Source organism: Chiloscyllium punctatum, chromosome 17 (assembly GCF_047496795.1).
Source record: "Chiloscyllium punctatum isolate Juve2018m chromosome 17, sChiPun1.3, whole genome shotgun sequence".
NCBI classification, from domain to species: domain Eukaryota; kingdom Metazoa; phylum Chordata; class Chondrichthyes; order Orectolobiformes; family Hemiscylliidae; genus Chiloscyllium; species Chiloscyllium punctatum.
In genome coordinates this window covers 53,974,053-54,000,517 of record NC_092755.1, presented here as the reverse complement: position 1 = coordinate 54,000,517, position 26,465 = coordinate 53,974,053, and the positions used below count along the sequence as shown (strand labels likewise).

At 41.4% G+C, this 26,465-nt stretch overlaps 1 protein-coding gene across 1 annotated transcript in view; it reads right to left on the bottom strand.

Moving 5' to 3' along the window:
* Positions 1-1,679: 1,679 nt before the first annotated feature.
* The window catches only part of aifm3 (AIF family member 3), a 224,227-nt gene continuing 199,441 nt past the window's right edge, over positions 1,680-26,465 (bottom strand). The window contains exon 21 of the mRNA XM_072587162.1: positions 1,680-4,629. Within this exon, the coding sequence (XP_072443263.1) occupies positions 4,593-4,629 (37 nt within the window). The 3' untranslated portion in view covers positions 1,680-4,592. The remainder of the gene's footprint in view (positions 4,630-26,465) is intronic.

The window sequence follows — 26,465 nt, the reverse complement described above, 5'->3', positions numbered from 1 at the left end:
TATTCAAATATATTGAACTGTTTCAGGCCTTAAGGCAGATGACCTGGAAATTCTTAGAAATATTGATCATTTGTGGAGACCCATCATGATTGGTGTTACAACTGATGTGGGACCAGTGCATTGTCTCTAATTCCACTCATCCAAGCGTCACAATATAAATGTAATTGTTTTATCTGATTCCTGTCAAAACAATTGTATGCTTTTTCTATGTAAGATTTAAATGAAAAGAACCATCAATCAGGTTTCTTTAATAAACACAAAATTGATCATTTACTGTAAACCAAAATTTATTCAATGAAGATGCAAAAATGGTGAATACACTTGGTTTCAATATGGAAATACAAATGTATACATCTCAAATAATCTCAACCACATGTCCATTCACACAAAAAAAAAGGAAAAGTGGATTTGTTTCTGCAAAGATGCAAATTTAAGAAAAGCAATTTTCAAAGAATCCCTACAATGTGGAAACAGGCCATTTGGCCTAACAAGTCCATACTGACCCTCTGAAGAGTAACCCACCAAGACCCATTCCATTGCTCTACATTTCCCCTGACCAATGCACCTAACCTACACATCCCTGAACACTATGGGCAATTTAGCGTGGCCAATTCAACCTAACCTGCACATCTTTGGATTGTGGGAGGAAACCAGGGCACCTGGAGGAAACCCATGCAGACATGGGGAGAATGTTCAAACTCCACACAGACTGTCACCAGAGACTGGAATCAAACCCAGGTGCCTGATGCTGTGAAGCAGCAGTGCTAACCACTGAGCCACCATACTATCCAATAGAGCTAGGACCCAATGTATTGCCAATAAGTTTCAGTGTTGAAAGGTTACAAAAAAAAGGACACAGTTTGGCAAATTGGAATAGCTTTTGGTCTGGCATTCTCGAATGTGTAGAAGCGTGTCACCAACATAGGCAATATCTCTGTGATCATTGCAAATGCAGCTTGCTCAGGGAATAGGAAATAAGATGGCTTAGTGGATAGTGCTGCTGCCTCACAGTGGCGGGACCAGGGTTCGATTCCAGTCTCATGCAACTGTCCATGTGAAGTTTGCATATTCTCCCTGTGTCTGTTTGGGTTTCCTCTGGGTGCTCTGGTTTCCTCCCAACGATGTGCAGGCGAGATGGATTGGCCATACTACATTGCCCATAGTGTCCAGGCATGTGCAGACTAGGTGGGTTAGCCATGGCAATTAAAGGGATAAGTTAGGGAGTGGGTCTGGGTAGGATGCTCTTTGGAGGGGCAGAGTGGACTTAATGGGCTAAATGGCCTGCTTCCACACTGTAGGGATTCTATGAAACCAACCAAGAAAGCTTCTGAATTTGCTGCGAGGGAACAGCCTAGTTTCACAGAGCTAGGATCCAAGGTATTGCTACGTTACTACATTTGACCAATACTAATACTGCCCTATTACTAAGTTCCCTGTAACTTCTTCTGACTTTTCTAAAACAAAAAGCTGGATTGTCTCTCTCCATTAAGCTTTTTTTCAAAAATGAATTCAGATCCAGAGAACTTGAATCCATTCTTCACAATCCTTTCGAAGACATCTTTAAATTATTATTAAATATGATATATCTTAATAAATAGTTCAATTTTAAGAAGATTTTTTATCAACATATCACAAAAAATTGGCCATTGCTATTTACATAATCCTATGCACAAGACTTTATTGCAAGACCAGCTAAATGTATTGAAAACATTGACTTTACTGCAAATTTCCTTAAAATGCTGTGGAACTTGCAATTATGACCAATCAAGAGTGTGTGTGTGTGTGTGTGTGAGAGAGAGAGAGAGAGAGAGAGTGAGAGAGTGGGAGAGTGTGTTTGTGAGAGAGTGAGTGAGTGAGTATGTCTGTGTGTGTGAGGGAGAGAGAGAGTGTGTGTGTGCTTGTGTCTGTGTGTGAGTGTGTGTGTGTGTGCGTGTGTGTGAGGGATGTCACCTTTCAATTTGTTTTGATTGGATTGGTCATAAATTGATCCTTCAAGGTTTCTAAGTTTGTGTAATAAAATGAAAAAATGTTTTTGCAAATGCATACACAGACATGACAACTGTAATCATAGCAAATAAAGATAAAACAAGTCCAATTTTTGTGAGAACATTAAACAAACTTTGTCACTTTTTAACATATCATGGTTGATACTGTCTTACGTACATTAGAGCAAAAGGTGTAAACATCAACATTAACAATAACACAAGGCAATACCATCTATAACTTATTCAGGGATGTGGGCTTCGCTGCTGGGCTAGCATTAATTGTCCATTCCCTGATCACCCTGGAAAAAGTGGTGAGCCACCACCTTCAACTGCTGCACGCAATTTAGTGTAGATACAACTACACAGCTGTTCGGGAGGGAGTTCCAGGATTTTCATCCAATGACAGGATTAGCTTGGAGAGGAAGTTACAGATGTGGTGTTCCCATGAATTTGCTGGGCTTGACCATCTCGATGATAGTGATTGTGGATTTGGAAGTTGCTGAAGAAGGAACCTTTTCTGCTGTGCATCTTGTAGACTGTACACACTGCTGCTACTGAGTGTTGGATGGAGCGAATATTTGAGAGTGCAAGATCAGTCACACGAGCTCTTTGTCATGGATAGTGCCAAGCTGCTTGAATGTTGGAGTTGCACTCATCCATGCATTCGCGGAGTATTCCATCACACTCCTGAATTGTATCTTATGGATGGTAAATAAGCTCTGGGCAATCAGGAGGTCAGCTACTTCCTGTAAGGTTTGTTGCTTCTGACCTGTTCTTGCATGTATATGGTTGGTCCAGTTCAGTTTCTGATTAATAGTAACCCCCAAGATGTTCAGAGTTAGGGGATTCAGCAATGGTAATGCTCTTGGTTGTCAAGGGGCAATGGTTAGATTCTCTCATTGTGGAGATGTTTGTTGCCTGGCACTTGTGTGGTATGAATGTAAGTTCTCACTTGTCAACGTAAACCTGGATTTTGTCAGGTCTTGCTGCCTTTAGACAGAGGCTGCTTCAATATCTGAGGAATTGCAAATGCTGCTGAACAATATGCAGTTATCAGCAAACATACCCACTTCTGATATTATGATGGAGGGAAGATTATTAATGAAGCAGCTGAAGGTGACTGGGCTAAGGACAGTAATCTTAGGGATGCTGCAGAGATGTCCTGGAGCTGAGATGATTGACCACCGACAATCACAACTTGCTATGTACTTCTAATAGCGATGAATCCAACCAGTGGAAAGTTTTCCCCTTGACTGAAGGTCCCTAACATCAATACACTATTTAACCAAGACTAGTATCAAGGAGCCCAAGTAAAAATAGAGAAATTGGGAATCAGGGGAAAGTGCTGCTGTCAGATATTGATTGATAGCAATATGGATGACCCCTTCCATCACATTACTGGTGATTCAGAGTAAGGGGCTGATAGGTTAATGATTAACTGGGTTGGAAATTTTCCTGCTTTTTGTAGATAGTTCATATCTGGACAATTTTCCACATTGCCAGGTGATTTTTAGTGTTGTAGCTATAATGTAACAGCTTAGCTTGGGGCACATCAAGTTCTGGAGTGCAAGTCTTTAGTACTATTGCTAGAAGATTGTTTAGGTCCATAGCCTTTGCAGGATCCAGTGCCTGCAGCCTTTCTTAATATCACGGACAGTGAATTGAATTGGCTGAAGACTGGTATCTCTCATAGAGTCATAGAGATTACAGCACAGAATCAGACCCTTTGACTCTATGACTCTATGCCGACCAGATATCCTAAATTAATCTAGTCCCATTTACCAGCACTTGGCCCATATCCCTCTAAACCCTTACTATTCATATCCCCATCCAGATGCATTTTAAGTATAGTAATTGTCCCAGCCTCCACTACTTCCTCTGGCATACATGCACCACCTTCTGCATGGAAAAGTTGCCACTTACGTCCCTTTTAAGTCTTTCCCTTCTCACCCTAAACCTATGCCCTCTAATTCTAGACTCCCCCACCCCAGGGAGAAGACCTTGCCTATTTACCTTTTCCATGCCCCTCAAGATTTTATAAATCTCTGTTTAAGGTCATCCCTCAGCCTCAGACACTACAGGGAAAACACCCCCAGCCCATTTAGCCTCTCCCTATAGCTCAAACCCTCCAAACTTGGCAACATCTTTGTAAATCGTTTCTGAACCCTTTTCAAGTTTTACAACATCCATCCTATTGCAGGGAGACCACAATTGCACACAATATTCCAAAAATGGCCTAACCAATGTCCTGAACAGCTGCAACATGACCTCCCAACTCCTATACTCAATGCTCTGACTAATAAATGAAATCATACCAAATGCTTTCTTCACTATCCTATCTACCCACTATCGAGGAACTATGAACCTGCATTCCAAAGTCTCTTTGTTCAGCAATACTCCCCAGGACCTTACCATATTGGGGTCCTTGGAGGATGCCGAAATGGATTGTCCAATCGGCACTTCTGACTAAAGATTGTTACAAATGTTTCAGCCTTACCTTTTGCACTGATGTGCTGGACTCCCTCATCATTGAGGATGGAGGTATTTGTAGAGCCTTCTCTGCTCTCTGAGGGGTGACACGGTAGCTCAGTGGTTAGCACTGCTGCCTCACAGCACCAGGGACCTGGGTTCAATTCCTGCCTGCCTGTGTGGACAATATAACCTTGTGAAAGGAGCAGGATCATTATTCCTCCCATTGAAAAAAAGATCCATCAATATCGAAAGATGGCTTGTTTAAAACCCCTTAATCTTACACTTTTACACATAAACATTATATTGACTGTAAACATGCAAGATTACATTCTGTTTCAGTCTGTTTACTCCTGCCACCGAACACCTTCATTTCTTATCCACGTCTTGGCAAAGCGTCGGCAATCACATTTTCCTGTCCTGCCACATGCACATTTGTCAAATTGAATGGCTGTAATAACAAGCTGCATCTAAACAGTCTGGCATCTTTGTCCTTAAATTTCTCCGCAAACTTCAATAGGTTATGATCAATGTATATGTCTCAGATACATTAATGGTAACATAAACATTGAAATATTGTAATGCCAACACCAAGCTCAAAGTCTCCTTCTCAAGTGTTGAATATTTCTGCTGATGAATGTTCAGTTTTCTGGAGAAGTACCAAATAGGTCTTTCTATCTTCTTGTCGTCTTCATGTAAGAGCACAGCACCGACACCCACATCACTCTCATTGATAGCCACCTAGAATGGCTTGGCATAATTAGGTGTGGCAGTGGTTAACACAGCTTTCAGGCTGTCAAATGCCTTTTGACAGTCTGCTACACTGAAATTTCTTGCCTTTCTTTCATAACTCAGTGAGTGGAGCACCCATACTGCTAAAATTTGGTATGAATTTCTGACAAAATCTACTCAATCCCAGGAACTGTAGTATTGCTGTTTTTGTTGATTGTGTGGGAAATGCCCCAATTACCTTTGTTTTTGCATTCGGTGGGGTCATTTGTCCATGTCCAATAACATGGCCCAGGAACATGATTTGGGAAATTCACTCTTAGCCAGGTTTACCACCAAGCCACCCTCCCAAAGTTGATTGAACAATTCTGATAAATGTTACAAATGTTCCTTCCATGTGTGACTAAAAATCACCAGGTCATCAATATCTACGACACAATTGGGTAATTCGGTAATGGTACATTTTTCATTCCATACGGCATAACTTTAACTTGATACAGTCCATTCAATGTTCCGATAGCCAAAATTGTTTTCGCCTTCCTGATGAAGGTACTTGCCAGTATCCTTGTAGCAAGTCCAACCTAGAAATATAAGTTGCCTGTCCCACCTTTTCAACACAGTCTTCCAATCACAGAATCAGATATGCATCAGTCTTTGTAACGGCGTTGACTTTGCTGTAGTCCACACATAACTGTTGGGTACTATCTGCTTTTGGTATCATTACTGTGGGTGAGCTGCAGTCACTTTAACATTGATTATGCCATCCTGGAGCATTCTTTTGAATCTGTGGCAACTTTAGAGGGTTAAGCCGATAAGGGTGTTGCTTAATTGGAACAGCACCTCCTATATTTGCATCATACATAATTAGGTTAGTACTTCACAGCTTATTTCCACATCTCTCCAATAACTCTTTCAGGTGATTTTGATTTTCCTCTGGAAGGTAACTCAATAATTTATCCCAATTTTTGACAACCTCATCATTGTCCGATTTAATTTGAGGAATGTCCAATTAAGAATCCTCTGAACTTGGTTCTTCACTCTATGTTGTGACCAATAACACAGTCTCTTTGGTTTTTCCTTCTCTATCCACATACCTTTTGAGCATAGTCACATGACACAAACTGTGAGATTTACTTCTGTCCAGAGTCCTTATCACAAATAGTTCACCTCACTCATTTTACTTTCAACTTGATAAGGTCCACTAAACCTTGCTTTTAAAGATTCACCTAACACTGGAAATAACACTAACACCTTATCTCTGAAAGCAAAATTACGAGTTTTTGATTTCTTGTCTGCTTCCTGTTTTATTGTATGATGGGATACTTTTAGATGCTGTCTAACCAACTCCCCCTCTCTATTTAACCGCTCTTTAAAATCTACACATAGTCCAAATATGTGGTCTCTGAATTTTGACTTACCAACGTGACCTTAATCAATTTTAGCGGCCCTCTCAACTTCTTGCCCAAAAACTAATTCAAATTGACTGAATTTAGTCGATTCATTTGGTGCACCTCTGATTGCAAAAAGTACCAACGGAAATCCCTTATGTCAATCATCTGGATAGTCTTGACTATAAGCCCTCAAAATGATCTTTAATGTCCAATGCCACCTTTCTAGCCCTCCTCACAATTCTGAATGGTACGCAGTTGATTTAAACTGTTTTATTCCTAAACTGTCCTTAACTTCCTAGAATAATTTTGATGTGAAATTTGACCCTTGATCTGATTGTATCTCTGTGGGTAGTCCGTATCTGGTGAAAAATTCGGGTAACTCCTCTACAATCCTTTTAGCTGTGATATTGCGTAATGGACTGGCCTCTGGAAATCTAGTGAACACATCCATTATTATTAACAAATAGCGATTCCCACTTGTTGTTTCAAGTAGAGGTCCTACACAATCAATTAAGACGATTGTAAAAGGTTCCTCAAATGTAGGAAATGGAAGTAAAGGTGTGGGTTTTATTACTGCTTGTGATTTTCCAATTACCGGACATGTAACACATGTCTGGCAAAATTCATCTACATCCTCGTGCAGTCTAGTGCAGTTAAAAATGTTTTTGTATTATAGCTTGAAATTTTCTTACTCCTAAATGACCTCCTACTGGTAGTTCATGTGCTACCCGCAACACCCCTTTCTCGAACCCACTGGGAATATGACTGGATGAACGTCTGCCCATTTCCCATCTGCCTGAATATGTGATGGTCTCCATTTCCTCATCAAGACATCATTTTTAAGATAGTACAATTCAGGGGTACATTTGGATTCTTTTTCAGCATATGCCTTTTGATACAATTGGTTTAGTTTCTCACCTTTCTGCTGTAACTCAGTTAATTTCTCTGAACTAAAGCTGTCTATTTTGTCATCTATTTGCTCCTGTTTTGTGGCAGCCATTTTATCAAACAGGTTCTCTGCTAATTCCACTGCATCTTTCTTATCTGTACTCTTTGATCCCTCCTATTTCAACTGGTGCCTTTGTGACCTCGTTACCACACAGTCAGGAAAAATCCAAGGATATGTGTCTTTAATAGTGCAGTTGCCTAAGTTTCTACTGGCTTTTCAACCACAGTAGGGCACATGCCTACCTATGAACTAGCTTTATCGTTAGCAAGGACAAATTGTATTTCTGGAGCTGAGAGTTTGTCCAGTTCTCCTACCATGACCTCTCCACTCTTCTCTGGACTCTCTAACCTCAATTTACATAATTGAGCATTTCTTGTCTCACTGCGAATTCCTGTTACTAGTACCTTTTCTGGCAATAGTCCTTCGGAGATACATATCTCCTCATCGTTCAACATCACAGTCAAAGAGGATCCTGTATCTCTTAATATTGTAATCTCTTTACCTGCTGCTCCTGGCCTGTGTGAGTAAGCTTTACCTTCGCAGATATATGATTTAAGAAGGTCTGGCACTTCCTCCTTAATCAGCTTACACATTCTGGTACAGCTTTCTAGCCTTCACTGTGCTTTCCATTACCACTCCAATAAAACTCACTGGTTGTCCTGTTTTCCTACATCTGGCTTCCCAGTGCTTTTCTGACATACCAATGCTGTGATTTCATGTGGCCTACTTTACTGCAGTGAAAACACCGGAGCTTTTTAACTTCTCTTTCCCCTTCAAGGCTTTCCTTTTTACTCTGTGGGAAGTTATCCTTATGATCTTCATCACAATCTACCTTTCCCTTTCCACATGAGGATTTCTCTTTTCCCCAATTTCTATCCCTCACGGATTGAAATTGATGTTGGAAGCCAAACTTTATTTATGGACCAACACATAATCGTCAGCCATTTCAGCTGCTAATCTTGCCGTTTTAACTCTCTGCTCTTCCACATGAGTTCTCACTACTTCCTCTAAAATAATCATCTCTCTAAGAGCGTCATAGGTTTGCTCTTTCCTTATCTTTTGCCTGTAACTCAATTGAAGTTTAGCCAAGATCCTGATGACATTTCCAGCAAATTTAAATGCTGAGCTATTGCTGTAAATATCTCTCCTTTCCTCACAGAAAGAGGCAGCTCCAGCTCCAGTGTGTCTGCTAATTCCAGCATCTTAGCCTTAATCACCTTCTATAAAACCCTGAAAGTCACTTATTCCACCAGAAAACTCTTGGTGACTGACAGAGCCATTGGCATCCCAAGCACTGTTTAAACCAACTGCATTCAACATCCAGAACAAAGGATCTTAGCACCTACACTCATTTGCCTTTGAATCCAACAACCCTAATCCCAATTAGCAACTACAGAATAAATCCCGAATGGGCCCCAGTCTGTTATGGGCCAGGCCAGACCCCCCTCAAAACAGTTCAAGAAAGTAGCTTAGACCCTAACTTTGTGAGCTGTTTTGAGCAGGTATAACACAGCTATTCCAGGAGGGATGTAGCTGGTCAAACCACTTAGTCTTAAACAAAACAGAACACAAACAAAAGAGAGCACAATGCAGAATAACTTGATCTATCCAAAAATCCAACAGATGATCCCAATTTAATGATGCTGTTCCCAATACTTGCAACAATCCCCATAAACACCCCTTGGCACAAAAGGTAAAATCTAACAGAGTCTTACAGGAGAGAGGTCAGAGAGGGTCAGTGTAGACCTGCTTCTCTTGGGTGCAGCAGATTCACCACTGCTTTCAGTGAATTGTCAGACCAAACCAGTGAAAAGCTGACCTCGGAGAACTGGCCACTCCCCTTTCAAAGTACAAGTGTTTGTTTTAAATTTAAAAGCCTTTTGTTTGAGGTAGCATCTGTTAGCTATAATCAAACTGGCCCAGAAGCCCTTCAAATCTAGACTTTTCGGAACCTGTGTTTTTACGACCTCCTGAAAAAAACAGCCAAGGACAACATAACCTTGTTAAAGGAGCAGCATCATCACAATGCTGGTTCTGCATGCAGCAGTCTGTGCCCTGTTCATTCTGCAAACTGGATCCAATTCAAGCTATGAGAGTCCATCGCCCACCAAACCACACTACACTATACAGTTGTATCTTAGTATATCAGGGAGCTAAATGTGTGTCACCTATTGGACAAGATCATTACTTTTGCTGTTTTTATTTTATTTATGGCTCTTAATTATCAAGTTTCAAATGATAAAACAGCAACAGCTTGATTTATTATAACTTGAAACATCTTATCATGCAACCTAGAAACTAACCTAACCTAAAAACTCCAGATTGCAGACTAACTGCTGCAAGCGTTGATACTTGCAGTAATATGTATAAAACACTTCTGCTGGATTACGGTACTTGGAAGGCTTGATATACAATTTGCAAAAATGGCATATTAACATCAATGGAGCAGAAGAATGGATGTTTTAGACATAAGCTCTTCATTCCTGATGAAGGGCTTATGGCCAAAATGTCAATTCTCCTGCTCCTCAGATGCTGCCTGACCTGCTGTGCTTTTCCAACACCACACTCTCAACTATTAGCATCAATGCCCAATGTGAATTAACAGGGTATTAGCCATTTATTTGATTTGGTATATGGCTATAGGGTAAATGATTGCTCAGAACAGTGTCCAAGGATAAAAGTGATGTTTCTATCAAAGAGACCCAGCTATCTCAGGCTATTTCTTGACAACTGGACAGTGATACAGGCAAATTCACAATCTTTGACAATTTCTGTTTTTCTTTTTTTTAACTTTGGGAGCATGGATCAAGTATAGGCCACTAAATTAGGCCATGAATGATGTGTACCTTAACTCCAATTTACTCATCTTGGTTTCATATCCTCTAATACTTCACAAAAAGGTATCAAATTTAAAATTTCCAGTTGAACCATACCACTCACCCCTTACCATCAACAGCCTTTCGTGAAAATATGTTTTAGGTTTTCACTATACTTTGTGTGAATGTGTTTCTGCATACACACTGCTGAACATATTAGTGTGTCAGTTTTAAAGTTACACCTCCTCTTTGCCATCTGTTTGCCAGGTCTGTGAGTCCCAATAATCCTCTGATGCCTCACCCGTTGCTCATCTTGTTCAAACCCAGAATTCCATTATGGCAAGGTCAAGGCATTTAAACACGGCACTAATGCACAAGGTTAACTGCATGCATTATATTTCTCCTTTAAACTACAATGAATGAAGCTGTCTGAATCAGAAATGTTTGCTGTAAAATGCATAGCTATTTGTTAACTCTTAGTTGAGAATATGGATAATCCTATAATCTCCTTTACCCATCTCTGGTTTTACAGTAAGACAGCAAGGACCAGTTGTGAGAGAAGCTCTTCGACCAATGAATGCGGGACCTGAGTGTCACAGAATTCATACAGCACAGAAGGAGGCCATTTGGTCCATTGTGCCTGGACCAGCTCTTCAAATGTGCATCATTACCTAGTGCCAATCTCCTGCCTTTTCCCCCACACCCTTTCACACCATTTGTATCCAATGCCTCCCTGAATGCCTCAGTGGAACCTTTCTCCACCATGTTTCCAGGCAGTACATTGCATTCCTTATCTGCTTACTGTGAGAAAAAGTTTTTTTTTCTCACATCATCTTTGCTTCTTTTTCATATTACTTTATATAGACCCTCTTTTTCTTTTATATGGGCAGGGACAGCTCGTTCCTATCTCCACTATCTGCTTCACTCAGGATTTTGAAAACCTTCATCAAAGTCACTTCTCAGTTTTCTTGTCTCCAAGGTGAACGGGCACAACTTCTTCAATCTATCCTCATCACTGAAGTTTCGCATTCCTGGAGCCAATCTTGTAAATGGTTTCTGCATTCTCTCCAACACTGTCACATCTTCCCCACAATGAGATGTTCACAACACTGTCTTGGAATGCCAGTACAATTTCTATGTATTCTTTTCTTTAGATGTGCCTAACCCCTGTAAAGGAAGGAGAGGGGACAGAGGAGTGAAGGGAGAACTTTTATAGAAGAGATAATGAGATCAAAAAGTGGTAAATTGCAGTGAATAAAATGAAGAATTTTTTTTCTTTTACTCATTATAGGGATGTGGGCTTCACTGGCAAGGCCAGCATTGATTACCCATCCTGTGTTTCCCAGAGATGGAGGTGTTGTCTCCTCTTTTGTAGTAGTTTACGATTGAATGGATTATTAGGGCACATCAGAGAACAATTCAACTTTGTTGAAGTGGACCAGAATCAAATTTAAGTTAAGCCAGGTCAGAGGAAAATATTTCCTGCTTCAAAAGATGTGGGTGGCATGGTAGCTCAGCAGTTAGCACTGCTGCCTTACAGCACTAGGGACCCAGGTTAGATTCCAGTCTCAAGCGACTGTCTGTGTGGGTTCCCTCCGGGTGTTCCAGTTTCATCCCACAGTCAAAGATGTGCAGGTTAGATGGATCGACCATGCTAAATTGCCCAAAGTGTCCAAGGATGTGCAGGTTAGGTGGATTAGCCATGGTAAGTGAGGTGTTATGAGGATAAGGCAAAAGTGAGGACTGCAGATGCTGGAAACCAGAGTTGAAATCAGAGTGGTGCTGGAAAAGCACAGCAGTTCAGGCAGCATCAGAGGAACAGGAAAATCAACGTTTCGGGCAAAAGCCCTTCATCAGGAAGGTTATGGAGATAAGATGGAATTGGGACTGGGTTGGATGCTTTTCAGACGGTTGGTGCAGACTCAACAGGCCAAATGGCTTCTTTATAAACCGTAGAGATTCTATGATTAGTGAAACAGTTAGTCTCTTTTTAAGACAATCCAAAAGCTTCATGGTAATTTTTTTACAGCTATCAGGTCTATTACAGAATATTTTTAAGCTGAATTCAAATTCTCAAAGTGCTGTAATGGGGTAGAGTTTACAATTCTCTTAAAAAGATTGTAACTATGTTACCTTCCCAAAATGCCTAAATGTTAGTTAGGGCTGTAGGTTTATAGGAATATGGTACGGTGTCATTATCAGGAAAGGCTTGATCGTTCAGCAGCTGATATGTTGACCTTCTATTAAGGATGTCAAGTTGCAGGAACTGCCAAATCCACAGATTTGTTATGACTACTTTGTTGATTGTTTACTGTTTTATGTAACTACTATAGTGGTTTTAATCCCATTAGTCATTGATTTAGCTATTCAAGACAAGGTTTTAATATAAAATTTTAGTTTTAATTTTAATGCCATGTCATTAATCACAGCCCACCTGGAACAATGCTGAGTCAATGGGGCACCTGTTGTTCCCTGTAACTCCATTTACCGTTTCTGGGTCAAATTCATAAGCTTTGCAGATCACAAGGCAATGCAGAGAGCATAACTAATTAGATCACTTTTTCAAAGAGCCATCACTAACATAATCAACTAAATGGCTTTGTATTTTATAACTTTCTCCTTCTCCTTCTGAATTTTGTAGTGATTTTGAGGGTACCATTCACTTCTAAAAAGAAATTTTAGTTATTAACTGAAAGAATTATGCTACAAGTGTGTCATATTTTAACAAAAGCTTTTACTGTGTAAGAGTTAAGCAAATAAAGTACTATAAATTCAATGTTTCATATTGCATAAAAGTTTGTTTTAAGTCTGAAAGGCTCGATAGCACATCGTTTGTTCTGTTGTTATCTCTACCAAGGAGCTCTCCTGTGCTTTATGAGATCTTGAGGATTCCTTCACCTCATCTGCATTGAAACAAAGGTGTGCCACAGCTCTCAGAAATTCTCTTTGATTGCCCTCAGTATTCCGCTATTCACTGCATTGGGATTTTGTGGTACTCTTCCACTAGCATTCAGCTAAGCAACCCTTCAACACCTGATGATTGAGAACATCCTAGCGCAAACATGGACCTCTTCACTTCCTTGCTCAATGACTCCAAAATCTGATGACATTCTTTGGTTCTGATGATCTTTTTGCTTCTGGTCTGTAGCATCTGACAAATTCCATCTTTGTACCTTAAAGCTGTTCCTGGGCTACAACTTAACTGCTGCAGTCACCCTCTCTCTCTGCCTGTTTCCAAGCTGTTCCAGTCCCACACATAAAGTTGCCTAGTTTCTGTGAAAAAGTTCATAGGCAAACATAAAATCAAAAGTGTAGTTCCTGGACACTTATTCATAAAAACATAGAAATGTAAAACTAGGTGCAGATGTCAAACTTTTGGTCTTCACGCTAACTCTACCATTCAGTATCATCATCTCGGATGTTTTATCTCAATGTCATATTCCCGCTTTCTCTCCATATCCCTTGATGCTTTTAAAATTAAAAGGTTTATCTTTCTCAGTCTTGAGTATATTTATTGATTTGTCCTTCACAGCCATCTATAGTGGAGAATTCCATAGATTCACTATCCTTTGACTGAAGGCATTTTTCCTTATCTAAGTCCTAAATGGTCTACTTTGAACCCTGAGATGCTCTTCCCTGGTTCTAGACTCCCCTGGGAAAACATCCTCCTTGCATCTGGTCTGTTTGGCCATGTTAGAATTTTAGATGTTTCGTTCAGACTCATCTTTTCTTCTAATCTCTAGTGAAATTAGATTCAGTCGAATCATTCTTTCCTCATAGGATGTCCTGCCAATTTAGCTAAACAACTGTTTCCTGGTACTTTGTAAGAGGTGAACAAATGATCAGCATTCTATGCAGTTTCCTTGTTCGGTGCTTAATACTGGTTTTAGACCTACAGATCAAGGTCACCATTCATCACAATTTCTAAGCTCTGAATCTAGGTGAAACTTAGTGGCCTTTGCCTGGACTTATGCTGATATTGATAGACTTTTGTTAGGCAAAGTTGTAAAGGATTACACGATCAATGTGGGTAAATGGAGCTAATGTGTATTAGCCAATAGAGATGTACAGCATGGAAACAGACCCTTCGGTCCAACCCGTCCATGCCGACCAGATATCCAAACCCAATCTAGTCCCACTTGCCAGCACCCGGCCCATATCCCTCCAAACCCTTCCTATTCATATACCCATCCAAATGCCTCTTAAATGTTGCAATTGTACCAGCCTCCACCTCTTCTTCTGGCAGCTCATTCCATACACGTATCATCCTCTGTGTGAAAAAGTTGCCCCTTAGGTCTCTTTTATGTCTTTCCCCTCTCACCCTAAACCTATGCCCTCGAGTTCTGGACTCCCCCACCCCAGAGAAAAGACCTTGTTTATTTACCCTATCCATACCCCTCATGGTTTAATAAACCTCTGAGCTCACCCCTCAGCCTCCGACGCTCCAGGGAAAACAGCCTCAGCCTATTCAGCCTCTCCCTATACCTCAAATCCTCCAACCCTGGCAACATCCTTGTAAATCTTTTCTGAACCCTTTCAAGTTTCACAACATCTTTCCAATAGGAAGGAGACCAGAATTGCATGCAATATTCCGACAGCGGCCTAACCAATGTCCTGTACAGCTGCAACATGACCTCCCAACTCCTGTACTCAATACTCTGACCAATAAAGGAAAGCATACCAAACGCCTTCTTCACTATCCTATCTACCTGCGACTCCACTTTCAAGGAGCTATGAACCTGCACTCCAAGGTCTCTCTGTTCAGCAACACTCCCTAGGACCTTACCATTAAATGTATAAGTCCTCTTCAACAAAATGTCTCAACAATGATCAAGTTCTCTTCATGATGACACACAGACCTGAAATGTCTCAGATTCAGCTTGAGTTAGCTCATCTCAGCTGGGTTGTGATGGAGTGCTGCAGCAGTACCCTGAGCCAAAGCAGTCACCATTCCCACCCAGAGTTCAAGCAAAAGCCACAGGTCTAAGGAAGGGACGAGGTTAGACTGTGACCTGGGTCGAGAGTGTGGTGCTGAAAAAGCACAGGAGGTCAGGCAGCATCCGAGGAGCAGGAGAATCGACATTTCGGGCAAAAGCCCTGCTGAAGCCACCCTCGAAAAACCCCCAGCATTGCAAGTAAATTATGATGCTGAAATAATGAAAAGCTTGATGATTTGAGATCTCAATGATCCTAACAATTTTCTTTTTAGTAGGATTTATTTTTAAATCAAATCACATTCAATATTCATGACCTTTCACAAGAATGGGAAAAATGTGTTTGGTGCTAGCAATTTAGGCTCCTCTTCTGTTTCAGTTTAATTCTGCAGTATCCAGTCCAGTGAGGAATTACCAGTTCTGCCGGAAGAACAATAAGCACCTGATTGCAGACAACCCTTTATCCCCACCATAAGCAAGAGGACGTTCCTCTCCCTTTTCAGTGGACAAATGTCTTGTATGAACATTTAATTAAGGTACTCAAACTGTGAAGAGACTTTCTTACATTCAGTCCCTCCTTTGACTACTCAATTGAACTTGTACTACAGTTTTACTAATAAATGTTTTTTTTAACAAATATTGTGTGTTTGTCACTCATATTGTAGCTGATTGCATTCCAAATCTGTTAGAAACCCTACTATCTTATCTGTAAGGTATCAATGGAGAAAGTGAGGACTGCAGATGCTGGAGATCAGAGCTGAAAATGTGTTGCTGGAAAAGCGCAGCAGGTCAGGCAGCATCCAAGGAACAGGAGAAGGGCTGATGCCCGAAACGTCGATTCTCCTGCTCCTTGGATGCTGCCTGACCTGCTGCGCTTTTCCAGCAACACATTTTCAGCGTGTAAGGTATCAATATTGAGCAATGATTTTAGATTTGATAGAGGTGACTGTGTCAGGTGTATATGATTCAGCTAGCAAACTCAGTTCAAATTCGGACTGAGTGCGTCCATTTGCTGGAGAAGAAAATCTAAATCTTTAATTTGTACCAATCTAATTTAGTTTGTAGTTGGCATTAAACTGAAATCGATTGTTTAAATTCTGAAGGTGTGTGCCTTAAGTGTTTTTTTCCCCTGAATCTTGCAGTGAAATAACAAGTTCATTAAGAACCAGCTGAAACTGGATCCTGAGTCAGATTGACCCTTTGTGATGGAAGCATAGAGTAGTAGCCAACTTAATGTGACTAAGCACTGAAGTGTGGCTTAAAATACAATCCTGTAATTGAGTGTCTGATGGAGTTAAGTGGTGGAAGAACAGAGGTATTTGGTTGTTTTTTTTCTAATCAAAGCAGCTGATTGGTGAATACTTTCAGTAGTGCAAATAAGGTCTTTACTTTGTGCTTAGACCTCTAGCCTTTTGTGCCTCTATTCTTAAATATAGCTTGTTAGATATATTGGTGTAAAAACTAATATTTACAATCAAGAGTAAAGAGCAGGGATATTACAGTGAGGGAAGAGTGCTATGATAGACTTGAACAAATTTCAATTGAGAGGGTGGAGGAATTAGTGATTTTAGTGGGCTTAAAATTCAATTTGTCCCCAGGGTCAGGTGAAACGTATCCCAAGCTACTCTGGGAGGTGATTGCACTGACCCTAACAATCATTTGCAAATGGTCTTTGAACACAGCAGAGATACCAGAGGGTCAGGGGTCAGCTAATATGGTACCATTAATCAGGAAGGGTGATAGAGATGAACCAGAGAACTATAGGCCAGTGAGTCTAGCAACAGTCCTTGGGAAACTTTTGGAAAAAGAAAAAGGACAGAATTAATCTTTGCTTTAATTAATCGAGGATAGATCACGGCTTTGTCAGAGGGAGAACATGTCTGACAGGCTTTTGATAACATCTTACCTGGGAGACTGGTTAGGAAGGTAAGAGCCAGGGGATCCAGGATAACTGGGGAACTGGATGTAAATTTAGCTTGGAGGCAGAAGGTGGTAGTTGATGGGTGGTTTGTGACTTAATGACGGGATGTATCCAGTAGCATAAGACTTAGGAGCAGAAGTAGGTACTTTGGTCCATTGAGTCTGAACCACCTATCAATGAAAATGATTGATCTGATAATCCTTAACTTCACTTTTCTGTTTCTCCTTATAACCCTAGATTCCCATACTGATTAAAAATCTACCTGTCTTGAATAATGACCCAGCCTTGACAGTTCTCTGTGATAAAGAATTCCACTGAATCGCTAACCTCTGAGAGAACAAATTCCTCCTCATCTCTGTCTTAAATGGGCAACTCCTTATTCTGTAATTATGCAGTCTGGTCCTAGACTGTCGCCCAAGGGGAAACAACCTCTTCACATCTACTCTGTCAAGCTCCCCAAGAAACTTAAATGTTTCAATAAATATGGTCTGTCATTCTTTTAAACTCCAATGATGACAAGCGCAACCTACTCAACCGCTCCTCATAAAACAACAAAGCCTTCCATAACCAGGATCATGTACATATGAATGATCCAGATTAAGAATGTAGGAGGTATGATCAGTAAATTTACAAATGACATGAACATTGGTGGTGTGGTAAACAATGAAAGGCAAGCCTTAAACTCCAGGACAATATTGACAGGTTGGTCAGACAGGCACAACGGGTGGAAAGGCAGGTTGTGATAGGCATGTAAGCAGTTTACAGGGAATTACTGATAGGTTAAGTGGGCAAGAAGTTGGAAAATGGAATATAATGTGAGAAAATGTGAACTTGTTCATTTTGGAAGGAAGAAAAGAAGAATATCTATATGGAGAAAAGTTGCAACACAAAGGGACTTGGCAATAATTGTGAACAAAACATAAAGTTCACAAATAGGTGCAGCAGGTAATCAGGAAGGCTAATGGAATGTTGGCCCTTATTTCAAGGAGATGCACTATAAGAGTAGGAAAGTCTTACTGCAACTGTACCAGGTGCTGTTGAGACCACATGTAAGCAGCTTTAATTCCCTTATTTAAGGTAAGGTATCATAAGACCATAAATATAGGAGCAGAATTAGGCCATTTAGCCCATTGAGTCTGCTCCACCGTTCAATCATGGCTGATATGTTTCTCAACCCCATTCTCTAGCCTTCTCCCATGACCCTTGATCTCACTGGAGGCAGATCAGCGAAGGTTTGTTAGAATGCTGCCCGGGATGGAGGGATTGTCTCATGAGCAAAACAGGATGTGACTCTGCTCACTGGAATTTAGAAGAATGAGAGGTGATCTCACTGAAACAAATACAATTCTAAAGGGGATTGACAGGAAAAGTGCTGAGAGGAATTTTCCCCTCAGGGGAGAGTCTAGAACTACAAGGCATAGTCTCAGAATAAAGGGACACCAATTTAAGACTGAGATGAGGAGAGATTTCTTCTCTGAGGGTTGAGAGTCTTTGGGAATCCTTGCCATAGTAAGCTGTGAGAGCAGAGTCCTTAAATTTATTCAAAGCTGAGATAGATGAATTCTTGATTATTAGGGGAGATCAAGGGTTATAGGGAAAGGGCATGAAAGTAGAGGTGAGGAATGTTGGAGCAGCCATGATCCTATTGAATGGCAGAGCATGCTCAAGGGGCCAAATGGCCTTCTGTTCTTATCTCTTGAGATCTAACAGTGGCAAATTCTGATAAATATGTGGTGATGCATTTTAAGAGGAGTAACAAGGCTAGGGAGTACACGATGAATGGTAGGACCACAAGGAAATGCAGAGAATCAGAGGGACTTTGAATTGTATATCCACAGACCCTAGACGGCTTTAAGACTGGTAGATAACGTTGTTAAGAAGGCCTGAGGGATGCTTATTTTTATTAGTCAAGCGTTGAGTACAAGAGCAGGGAGGTTAGGATGGATGTGTTTAAGACATTAGTTAGACCATAGCTGGCGAACTATGTGCAATTCTAGTCACCATACTATAGGAAGGATGCGAACTAGTGTGGTTGCAGAGGAGATTGACCCAGGATGTTCCTTTGAATGGAGTAAATCAGCAATGAAGAGAGACTAGTTAGGTTCATTTTGTTTAGTGCAGAGAAGACTGAGAAGGGACCCAACTGAAGTGTCCAAAGATCTGAAACCGAAGTCTTTCAAAAGACATTTGAAATGCCAAAGCATGTATGACTATAGACAAAATGCTGAAATGTGGGATTCGAACAGATAATTCTTAATGATCATCGTGGACACAATCGGCTGAAGGGTGCCTTGCCATAAAACTCTATAACCGTAGCAATTAATAAATTAAATACAATATGATAGAGATGGCAGGCCAGGTGATGTATTGCTGCTGCAGCTTGTGGGAGTTGCTGGACACCAAGAGGATCTAAGGTGAATGTTTGTAGCTTGAGCAACTTCAAATGTATATTGAGGAGCTGGAGTCTTAGCTGCAGACCTTACATTAGATCAGAAAGGGGGAAAGTGAACAGCACACTCTGCTCCAGCAGACAGACACAGCTTGTTCTATGATCAGGGACAGGAGTGATGGCTGCGGGTGAGGCAGTTATAGGGACTCAGAGGTAGTATTTGGGGAGCTTCAGCTCCTTCATTCATCTAACAGTTACACGTTTCTTGCAAACCAGATGAGAGCAGGTACGGCAGACAGGATGAGTGAATTGACCACAGCACCTTCATACAGGGAGTTGTTCATGGGTAGTAGTTGTAGTTTCACAGATACATACTATTCTGTGCAGCTGTGAGCACACATCCTGAAGGCTGTGTTGCCTGCTCTGTGCCAAGGTAAAGGATATCTCCTCAAGGCTGGAGAAGAACTTTGAATGGGAAGGGAGGCAATCCAGTAGTTGTCATTCACCTTTGTGCCAACCACATTGGTAGGACTAATAAGGAGATTTTGCTGAAAGGTTTTGAGCAATAGGGGCGTAAATAACATAGAACATAGAACATAGAACAATACAGCACAGAACAGGTCCTTCGGCCCACGATGTTGTGCCGAACTTCTAACCTAGATTAAGCACCTATCCATGTACCTATCCAAATGCCGCTTAAAGGTCGCCAATGATTCTGACTCTACCACTCCCACGGGCAGCGCATTCCATGCCCCCACCACTCTCTGGGTAAAGAACCCACCCCTGACATCTCCCCTATACCTTCCACCCTTCACCTTAAATTTATGTCCCCTTGTAACACTCTGTTGTACCCGGGGAAAAAGTTTCTGACTGTCTACTCTATCTATTCCTCTGATCATCTTATAAACCTCTATCAAGTCACCCCTCATCCTTCGCCGTTCCAACGAGAAAAGGCCGAGAACTCTCAACCTATCCTCGTACGACCTACTCTCCATTCCAGGCAACATCCTGGTAAATCTTCTCTGCACCCTCTCCAAAGCTTCCACATCTTTCCTAAAGTGAGGCGACCAGAACTGCACACAGTACTCCAACTGTGGCCTAACCAAAGTCCTGTACAGCTGCAACATCACTTCACGACTCTTGAATTCAATCCCTCTGCTAATGAACGATAATAGACAATAGACAATAGACAATAGACAATAGATGCAGGAGTAGGCCATTCTGCCCTTCGAGCCTGCACCGCCATTCAATATGATCATGGCTGATCATTCCTAATTAGTATCCTGTTCCAGCCTTATCTCCATACCCCTTGACTCCACTATCTTTAAGAGCTCTATCCAATTCTTTCTTAAAAGAATCCAGAGACTGGGCCTCCACTGCCCTCTGGGGCAGAGCATTCCACACAGCCACCACTCTCTGTGTGAAGTAGTTTCTCCTCATCTCTGTCCTAAATGGTCTACCCCGTATTTTTAAGTTGTGTCCTCTGGTTCGGCACTCCCCCATCAACGGAAATATGTTCCCTCCTGCCAGAGTGTCCAGTCCTTTCATAAGCCTATACGTTTCAATCAGATCCCCTCTCAGTCTTCTAAACTCAAGGGTATACAAGCCCAGTCGCTTCAGTCTTTCCGTGTAAGGCAATCCTGCCATTCCAGGAATTGACCTCGTGAACCTACGCTGCACTCCCTCAATAGCCAGATAATACTCCATAGAACATAGAACAATACAGCACAGAACAGGCCCTTCGGCCCACGATGTTGTGCCGAACTTCTAACCTAGATTAAGCACCTATCCATGATTCTGACTCTACCACTCCCACTTCTAGGTTAGAAGTTCGGCACAACATCGTGGGCCGAAGGGCCTGTTCTGTGCTGTATTGTTCTATGTTCTATGGAGTATTATCTGGCTATTGAGGGAGTGCAGCGTAGGTTCACGAGGTCAATTCCTGGAATGGCAGGATTGCCTTACACGGAAAGACTGAAGCGACTGGGCTTGTATACCCTTGAGTTTAGAAGACTGAGAGGGGATCTGATTGAAACGTATAGGCTTATGAAAGGACTGGACACTCTGGCAGGAGGGAACATATTTCCGTTGATGGGGGAGTGCCGAACCAGAGGACACAACTTAAAAATACGGGGTAGACCATTTAGGACAGAGAATGCTCTGCCACTCAATAGCCAGATAATACTCCATAGGCCTTCTTACAAACTCTATCCACCTGAGTGGCAACCTTCAAAGATCTATGTACATAGACCCCAAGATCCCTCTGTTACTCCACCTGACTAAGAACCCTACCATTAACCCTGTATTCCGCATTCTTATTTGTTCTTCCAAAATGGACAACCTCACACTTGGCAGGGTTGAACTCCATCTGCCACTCCTCAGCCCAGCTCTGCATCATATCTAAGTCCCTCTGCAGCCGACAACAGCCCTCCTCACTGTCCACAACTCCACCTATCTTCGTATCATCTGCAAATTTACTGACCCACCCTTCGACTCCCTCATCTAAGTCATTAATAAAAATTACAAACAGCAGAGGACCCAGAACTGATCCCTGCGGAACTCCACTTGTAACTGGGCTCCAGGCTGAATATTTACCATCTACCACCACTCTCTGCCTTCGACCGGTTAGCCAGTTTTCTATCCAATTGGCCAAATTTCCCTCTATCCCATACCTCCTGACTTTCCACATAAGCCTACCATGGGGAACCTTATCAAATACCTTACTAAAATCCATGTACACGACATCCACTGCTCTACCCTCATCCACATGCTTGGTCACCTCCTCGAAGAATTAAATAAAAAGCAGAACCTCTAAGGTGACAATCACAGGATTATTACCTGAGACATGGACAAACTGGCATAGGGTAAATAAGGTCAAGGAGTAAAATGCATAGCTCAAAGATTGGCATGGGACAAATGAGTTCCAGTTTATGGGGCACTGGTACCAATACTGGGGTAGGAGCGAGCTATTCTGGTGGGATGGAGCTGTGCTGGCACTAGTATCCTATCGCGGTTGTAGAGAGGTATTTAAACTAAGTAGAGGGAGGATTCTGACAAGGGGATATGTAAGCTTACAAAGTAAAAAGACTTGACAGTATTGCAGGACAGCTATTTAGATACAGATTACCAGAGTGGAACAGGAAGGCAAATAGTATACAAACATAAAGTAAAACAGGAAAAAGGGTCAAAGGGTGAAAATGGCAAAAGGCAAAAATCAATTACTTCTTCCTGAAGTGCACACAGGGCTCAGAATACATCAGTCTTCATAGTAGAAGATACTCATAGCAAATAAATGCAATCACTTTCACTTGAGAAAAAGTACCAAAGAAACTAATGAGGCTAAAGGCTGATAACTAGCCTGGACCTGAAGAGATTACACCTGAATATGATTATTAGATCAGCCATGATCCCATTGAAGGCTGGAGTAAATTCAATGGGCCGAATGACCACTCTCTGCTCCTACACCTTTTGGGAATATGAGGAAGAACTATTTATATGACAAATGAACCTGTAACTCTCAGTCTGTGAAGGTAACGGATATGGAAATCACGAAAGATTTCAAAAGAAAATTGGATGGCGTTTTGAGCACAATAAACTACAGGGAGTGGGACAGTGGGACTGATTGAATTGCTGACAAAGAACCAGCACAGATTTCATAGACCAGCAATGATCCTGCTGTAGGAGTTTAGATTATCTCTGGTTAGAAAAATGGATGGCAGTTTTACTGAGCAGGTGAATGCAGGATGTCCCATTGTCAGTCGTACAACTTGGATCTTAAATGAGGATGTCATCTGGTGGATTTACGTTCAAAGACTAATGAATGTTCATTGTCTCTCTCCATCTTTCTGTGGAAGATTTTGGTTGACTTGGTATAAAGTGATGGCTGGCTGGAAGTAATTTTTGAGGAAGATTTATTTCAGGAGGTTTGGATTGTTTATATACAATGAATACCTGGCTGATTAATCATTGGATTTATATCTGAAACAGCAGTCCTCTGGCAGCGAGTTATAAACTAAGGTAACAGCAATTGCCTAAAACTGGGAGAACATTCTCCTACAGTTAGCTGAGTTCTGTTCTGCAATGTCTGTTATTGCAGTGGATTTGATTGGATGTACAATAGGGTCAATGGCATGTAAAGTCTCAAGATGAGTCAGCATTTTGTCTTCTGTCTTTGTCTGACATTCCCGTGTCTCATTATATCACTTAGGGCTGAGCCTGTTGAATTTTTGGAAGTATGGAATTTTTGTTGTTGACTGTAACTTGCTATCCTTGAGCTGTCAGCCACTATGCCAAGTATTTCTGATCTCCCTACCACCACCTCAGCCGACATGTCTAGACATTTACAGCCTAGAGGGCCAATTGCTTTTAAAAAAAACGGTTGATCCCAAGAGTTCAGATTTGCTCAAGGTTATCAAGAGCACATTCTTATCCTTTGCTGGTGGATTATGTGTTTTGTGGAATGTCTGCCTCTGATATTGTGATTGGCCAGAACTAAACAGCTCCACTGCTTTCACTGAACTGTGGTGCTTTGGTATCAGTCATGTCTCCAGCAGTAACACTCTCAATCCTGACTCAGCAGCTTGGATTCAAGACCCCCACTTCACTAGCCTGACCACATCATCTAGACAAACATTTCAGCACAGTGTTGTCAAGACTAGACATCTTCTGAATGAGAATTTTTAATCAAGCCCCCACCTAATCCTCTCAGGTAAACATATAGGCTGCTCTGTCATTCAGTAAAATCACAATGATCTGATAGGTGGCCTTATTGCCTACTCCTGTTACCCTTTACAGCCCTGGTTAGTCAAGAATTTATCTACATCTGCTTTTAAATATTCAGCAATCCTGCCTTCACCAACTCATACTCCATGAGAGATCTTCAATGGGAAACCCCTTATTTTAAATGTGAGGATTGGAAGAAAGACACATTTTGCTGAGGGTTCTCATCTTCCACTCATCAGGACCTTCACAAGAACTAAAAGGAAACAATATTTTGTACTGTATGAGAGGAGTATGCTGACTGATTCACAAATGATTCTGATTGGCAACCACATTGCCATGGACAACGCACCAGTTGGACGATGACTGACAGTTAACTGTCAAGTTTTTAATTTTTTGAAAATGTTTTTCCTAGTTCCAATCTCTCCCACAAGGGAACCATCCTTTCAACTGAGTCGAACAAGTTCTCAAAATATCTGTGTTGTAACATGAACAACTTTGACATGAAGAAGTGGCGGTTAGCATAAGTTGTGCAGAAATGTAAGACATTCATTAACGTAGGGTGTATTTCCATTGGAACCTGAGTTGAGAGAGGGATCTGGTGTTAATAGCAACAAGAATCAATTTTGAAGTTATCCATGTAGAATTTGCAAGAAGCTTTCCCCTTTCCCTTTGCATTTGTTTGAGTTCCACTGCCATCAAGCTATTCATCTGTGGTTTAACAATGTACTCTATAGCATCTAATTTTGATTCCAATTGGCAAGTGATCTGACTTTACTAACTAGAATCTTGTCAAAGGCTTTACTAAAGTCAAAGGAAGCACATTGGTGATGTATCTTGTGTGTAGTCACAGAGACTGTCTTTTGTGAGTCCTGTTAAAGTTGTTTCAGTGAGAGCAAATGCAAGGACCTTGGAGAGAGAAGGGAAGTTGAAAAGACGAAAGTTGGGTAGATTTTGAGATGAAGGAGTGCATTGCCAACATTAACTAGCATGGGGACATTAAGGGATGTAGAAATTGAGAGAACAAGAGGTGGTCTTTTGGACAAAATGGGCTGAGAGGCACAAGGGGAGATCTGAGAAACTCAGGACTGAATTTTTGTGGCCCTCCAGGAGCAGGGGTGGACAATGCCGAAAGGTTACGTGGCCAGCCAGTGTTCCAGCTTCCTGACCCAATTGCCAACACCTTGGATAAAATTAGTTTGAGGGCCAGCAAGAAATAGAATTGCTTGGCCCAATGTAACCCATAGGCTCATTTTAATTTTTGTGTCCCTGGGAATGATGGAAGTCATGAACAAGTTCCTTGTGATAAAGAAAAACAAAGAACTGTGGTTACTGGAAATCAGAAACTGAAATTGCTGGGGAAAAAGCTTAGCATGTCTGGCAGCATGTGTGGAGAGAAAGAAGAGTTAACATTTCAGATCCATTTATCCTTCTTGAGAACTCTGTTTTGTCACTGGACCTGAAACGTTAATTCTGCTTTCTCTCCACACACGCTGCCAGACCTGCTGAGTCCAGTAATTTCTGTTTCTGATTTCCAACAATATCTGTTTGTGTTGCTTGTGATAAATCCGATCTGTCCAATGGCTGGGCTTTGACCAACATGATGAGGGTGGCCCTTATTAAACATGTTGAGGACACACCAGGGCCCTTGAGAAGCCCCTTTCCCCTCTGGGACTTCAGTACAAATCCCTTAAACTCTTGTGGAATGACACAAACAATGTTGCATTGTTATCGGTGAGAATGGCCTCTTCAGACAATGTGGTGGTTGAACCACCTCAAACTCAGCAAATGAGGAGGCAATTGCTTGGCTACAGGGATTTTGAGATGAGAAAATAACTGTTGCATTTGTCAATCCCTTACATGCCATTTTCAATGTCTTAGGGAAGATATTTGGTAAAATTTCAGCTATTTCTTTACGACATAATACAGAACTGTAAATGAAATTGAATAGATATGGCTGAGTCAAAAATTTCAACTAAATTGGCTTTGTCCTAAAAAAAAAATTGCCCACCTCCCATAAGGTTGATGGGTGATTAAACTCACTAAGAGACTTGTTAAGGGTAGGGAATGGAGATCAACTGGGGATTCGGCTTGGGGACGGTGGTTAGTGGGGCAGGGGGAAGGGGGAGCTGATCAACTGCCTGTACAGCAGGCAGCAAGCTG